The 4,945-nt window shown below is 57.3% G+C and overlaps 1 protein-coding gene across 1 annotated transcript; it reads left to right on the forward strand.

Annotated features, from left to right (window-relative positions):
* Positions 1–1,448: 1,448 nt before the first annotated feature.
* On the forward strand, positions 1,449–4,945 carry LOC134160273 (zona pellucida sperm-binding protein 3-like). The gene is made up of 9 exons (XM_062612146.1): positions 1,449–1,891; positions 2,658–2,776; positions 2,858–2,961; positions 3,119–3,296; positions 3,377–3,497; positions 3,592–3,683; positions 3,753–3,898; positions 4,169–4,279; positions 4,782–4,945. Exons 1-9 carry the CDS (start codon positions 1,490–1,492, stop codon positions 4,910–4,912), a joined length of 1,404 nt encoding a protein of 467 aa, XP_062468130.1. The 5' UTR covers positions 1,449–1,489; the 3' UTR covers positions 4,913–4,945.

Raw genomic sequence — 4,945 nt, forward strand, 5'->3', positions numbered from 1 at the left:
GCTGCCAGGCTGGGTGACGGGGCTGTGGGCAGCACCAGCATCACCTCCCAGTCTCCTGGGTGCCTTTGGCTGCAGGAGCCCCCATGAACAAACCCAGCTTCAGGCATGAAAGACATCAACCTAGCACAGGGATGAGCTGGGGCTGGAGAAACCCTGCTGCTTGCTGAATTAATAAAGAGGGCTTGAGCTGCCAGAGAGGTTTTTCTTGTTGTATCATTTATTCATCATTCATAAATATATCAGCGACAAGGCCGGGACACGGAGATCATGCCAGAGAAGGATGGTGTGGCATTATTCATGCTGCAGGGAGATAACAGCCAGTGCCTCATGCATGTGCCAGCAAGGAAGGAGATCCCACCAGGAATTTGGATGCACCCCCATGGTCTCAGTGGGAGCCTTTCTCACCCGGCTCATCGCTGCAGTCTCCCCTACCAGAGAATGGTGCCGGCCGCCCCTTCCCAATCCCACCCCATGGATCCTAATGGGCCAGGGGGAAGATGCTTCAGCCAATAAACCCCATTTCCAAGGGCACCCTTGTAAAGCACCTTTACAAACACACCATGAATGCAACCACTCAAGCTAAAAGCACCCTCCTGGCTTGTCCAGCCACACCACTGTGCACAGGGCATCACCCCCATGTCAGAGGGACCCCCCTCGCCGGGCTCTGCCACTGCAGCAAGCAGCTTCGGGTGACCCTAAGCTCTTCATCCAGCTCACATGGGGTTGTGGAGCCGTTAGTCACCGTGCTGCACACACACATGAGCAGCTGTGCCAATTAGCATAATTAACACACGAGGGCCAATTAATCTCTTGATTACGCCTGCCATTCACTTATCAGCTACTATTATGGGACTATCGGCTTTTGTACCTCTGCTTTCTATGCAAATACATTGGTTATGATGCCTTCATTACTTGACACACAATTACCCAGGGCACATAGGCATGAAATCCAGCATGGACAGGTTACCAGCACCCCCGGGCCAGAGCCCAGGTGGATCCTGCAGCCCAACTCCTCTCCATTTCTGAACGTGCCACCTCAACGATGCTCCAGGAACTGGGATCTGGGGAATCACTGATGCTGATGATATGGGGAGAAACGCTTGTAGGAGCCTGACTGTTGAGCCCTTGCCATGTGGGTGGCCAAAACTGGTTCCATCTCATGCAACAAGAAGGAAACAGGCAGAAGGACAAGGGACAAAAGCAGAGGGCCTGTGGCCAGCTGGCCACTGAGCTGGCAGTGGTTGGTGCCACCCCAAGCAGGCAAGACAAAGAGACCTGGAACAAACTGCTCCGGGGCAATTCCCAGGTGCAGGTCCAAGGAAATCACCCTCCATGCTCTAAGAGGGAGGGATGATCCCAGCTGGGTCCCATTGTCCTGAGTTGCTCCTTGCTGGGTGGGGGCCTTCCTGCAGCCCCCAGGTGTCCCCATCTGGTATAAAAGGGTCCCGGGCAGCACCTTCCCTATGAGCTGGTTTATCCTGGGGTCAGGATGGGGTCTGCAGGCAGCCTGGGGGTTGCTCTTTTCTGCTGGGCATTGGCTGAAGCAGTGTCCTACAGTCCCTGGGGCTTCCCTCAAAGGGACTCTGGGGCTCTGAGGATGCGGGGGGATTCCTCTTGGAGCCGGCCCCACGTTCCTTCCTTCTCCCAGCCTTGGGCATGGGTGGACGTGTCCCAGCTGCAGGCTGCAGCCCCACCGCACCCTGTGGCTGTGCGGTGCCAGGAGGCGCAGGTGATGGTCACGGTGCACAGGGACCTCTTTGGCACGGGGCGCCTGGTCCGGGCTGCGGAGCTGAGCCTGGGCTCGGCTGGGTGCCGGCCGGGGGCCCAGAGCGATGCTGAGAGCACCGTGACCTTCGTGGCTGCGCTGCACGAGTGCGGCAGCACCCTGCAGGTGAGGCGGGGTGCTGCGGTGAGGGGCTGCTGCATCGCTGGTAGTGCTGCGTGGGGAATGGACCCCAGCACTGCGGTGGTGAATGGGGGTTGTGGTGGGCAGCGTCGGAGCAACGTGCTGCTGTGCTGCCTGATTCACGTGTGTCCTAGGAACGAGCCGGTGAAGGTGGTGGCAGGGTTTGGGGTGAGGAGGGGCCTTGTGTGGAGGCAGTAGATGTCCAGTGAGGGGTGGTGTGACCATTGCACACCTGTGTCTTAGAGCCTGGGTACGCTCCTCAAGCCTTAGATGAGGCTCACACTCAACAAGGCTTGTGATGGGTTTATGGCTCAGTTGTAATGGGATGTGCATGCCATGTAACTGGATGAGCACAGGGGAGAAATGAGCAGAGCTTTACACTGCAGTGTCACTGGGAATGGGGCTTGCTGCCCTCCTCAGCAGGAGAGGGGAAGGGCTGCTTGGAGCTGCTGTGCCCCAGCCCACCCTGGGGAGGAGGTCTGCAGACCTGCTGTCCCACAGCCCTGACCCGCTTCATGTGGGTGCTCACTGGGGTGCCAAAGTCTGACCTGTGGGGCTGGCACCTCGTTGGGATGCCAGTACTGAGCTTCGTGGTGCCCTGTACGCACTGGATTGGGAATGTGGAGGACAGCCTGTGCTTTTCCAGCTGGTGGGCCTGTGTGTCCTAGCACGATCAGTGCTGGGCATCTGATGGTGCTGGTTGATGTGCTTGTTTTACTGGCTTCTCACCTCTCCCAAACCTTCCTTGCAGATGACCCCCGATTCCTTCATCTACAAAATGAACTTGTCCTACAAACCTACTCCTTCTGGCAACCTGGTCATTGTCAGGACCAATCCGGCTGTGGTTCCTATTGAGTGCCACTATCCCAGGTGAGCAAATGGGGGCTGTGTCTCTGCCCCGACGCACCCGTGGGGATGGTGCGGTCTTTAACGCACCTCTCCCTGGTTTAGGAGGAGCAACGTGAGCAGCAGTGCCGTCCGGCCCACGTGGGCTCCCTTCCGCTCCACCTTGTCAGCAGAGGAGAAGCTGATGTTCTCCCTGCGCCTCATGAACGGTGGGTGCAGACCTGGCTGCCCTGCTCCTGCCAGGTCTCGGCCATATGCTGAGAGCCCAAACGGCTGAATCTGGGCTAAAATCGCGTCCTGCAGAAGGGACCCGTGGGGTTGTTGCTCACTTAAGGGGTGTGCGAGGTTCTTGGCTCTACCTTCCAGATGACTGGAGCTCTGAAAGACAATCCAATGGCTTCCAGCTGGGGGAGAGCCTGCACCTCCAGGCGGATGTGGCTGCTGGGAACCACATACCTCTGAGGCTCTTTGTGGATGACTGCGTTGCTACTCTGAGCCCAGACAGGAACTCCTCACCCCGATACGCCTTGGTTGACCTCAGCGGGTAAGGGGTGCAGTGCTGAGTGGTGGTGGTGCTGCTGCTGGGGCTGGTTGGGCTGCCCATGACTTCTGACCCTTGCCCAGGTGCTTGGTGGATGGGAGATTGGATGACACCACCTCAGCCTTCATCTCTCCAAGGCCAAGGCAGGAAACGCTGCAGTTCACGGTTGATGCGTTCCGGTTTGCGGGAGATGAAAGGAACTTGGTGAGATGTGGTACCCATCCCACCTCCCGTAGTGTGTCCAGAAGCTGTGCGTGGACAAGTTCAGTCATGGATGTTGGTTTCTTTTCCCTTCTAGATCTACATCACCTGCCACCTGAAGGTCTCCCCAGTTGACCAAGCCCCAGATCCATTGAATAAGGCCTGTTCCTTCAACAAAGCCAGCAGCCTGTGAGTACCTGATGCCCACAGGGATGGGACCAGCCTCCAGAAGAGGGCTTACAGCTCATTCTGTTTCAGGTGGGCTCCTGTGGAGGGTACTGGAGACATCTGTAGCTGCTGTGAGACCGGCAACTGCCCATTGTATGGAGGATACTCCCGGAGACCCAGCCCTGCAGCCAGATGGCCAGGGAGACGCTTGAGGAGAGACCTCTCCTCCAAGCAAGGTAGGGCTCTGTGCAGCCACTGCGCACCCCCAGGACAGGGCGACCATTGAGGATGGGGTAGCTGAGATGCTGGAAGGTCTTTACCAAATGCATCTCGCTTTAAGGGCAAGCTCAGCTCTTCCCAGTGTCTTTGGGCAAGTAGCGGTGGCTGCGTGTCCTTACCCTCACAGCTACCAGGAAGCTGCTCTTGCAGGGTCCACCTTGCCCTGAAATCCAGGCTAAGCAGGAATTGCCTCCCCTGTGAACTCGGTCATGTTCGTCTCCTCTTAGGTGGGTCCTTGGCAGAGGCTGAAGTCTCGGTTGGACCACTGTTAATCCTTGATTCAGCTCGGGGATTATGGAGTTCCTCAGGAGGTCTTGCACCAGCAGGGAAGGCTCATGGTAAGTGCATGGGTTTTCTCTTTGATTGTGTCCTCAGGTCTCGCCTGAGGGTGGCTCCAGGTTGATGGAGTCATGAATCTACTGTGATTTCATGGACAGGCTTTCTGGTAGCATCACCAGGAGACGTTCAGGGGACTCCTTCCTGAAGCTGAGAGTCCATCCCCTCATGGGTGGTGAAAAGACATTTTAATGTCTGTTATAGAATCCCAGCCTGGTTTGGGTTGGAAGGGAGCTCAAAGCTCACCCAGCTCCACCCCCTGCCACAGGCAGGGACACCTTCCACTAGAGCAGCTTGCTCCAAGCCCCTGTGTCCAACCTGGCCTTGAACACTGCCAGGGATGGGGCAGCCACAGCTTCTCTGGGCACCCTGTGCCAGTGCCTCAGCACCCTCACAGGGAAGAGCTTCTGCCTTAGATCCGACCTGAGCTTCCCCTGTTTCAGTTTGACCCCATCACCCCTTGTCCTGTTGCTGCAGTCCCTGAGAGTCTCGTGTCTCTTCCAGGTGCTGCTGAAGGACTTTCCATGCTGGTCCAAGCTGCCGTGCTCGCAGCAGCCACTGTGCTGAGCTTAACTGCTCTGGGACTGTTTCTTGTGTGCAGAAAATGCAGCTGCCCTCCCGCGGTGCCCCTGTAACTCCCCACCCCAATAAAGAGAAGTGCTTCTGTC

This window comes from Pezoporus occidentalis, unplaced genomic scaffold, assembly GCF_034315485.1.
Source record: "Pezoporus occidentalis ecotype Australia unplaced genomic scaffold, CSIRO_AGI_Poc_V1 ctg159, whole genome shotgun sequence".
Classification (NCBI taxonomy): Eukaryota; Metazoa; Chordata; class Aves; order Psittaciformes; family Psittacidae; genus Pezoporus; species Pezoporus occidentalis.

Excerpts from the sequence above, each read along its gene's own strand:
- LOC134160273 (XM_062612146.1), top strand. The coding sequence starts at position 1,490 with ATGGGGTCTGCAGGCAGCCTGGGGGTTGCTCTTTTCTGCTGGGCATTG. Across the intron at positions 1,892-2,657 it reads AGTGCGGCAGCACCCTGCAG|ATGACCCCCGATTCCTTCAT; the intron begins GTGAGGCGGGGT and ends CCTTCCTTGCAG. Across the intron at positions 3,498-3,591 it reads CGGGAGATGAAAGGAACTTG|ATCTACATCACCTGCCACCT; the intron begins GTGAGATGTGGT and ends TTTCCCTTCTAG.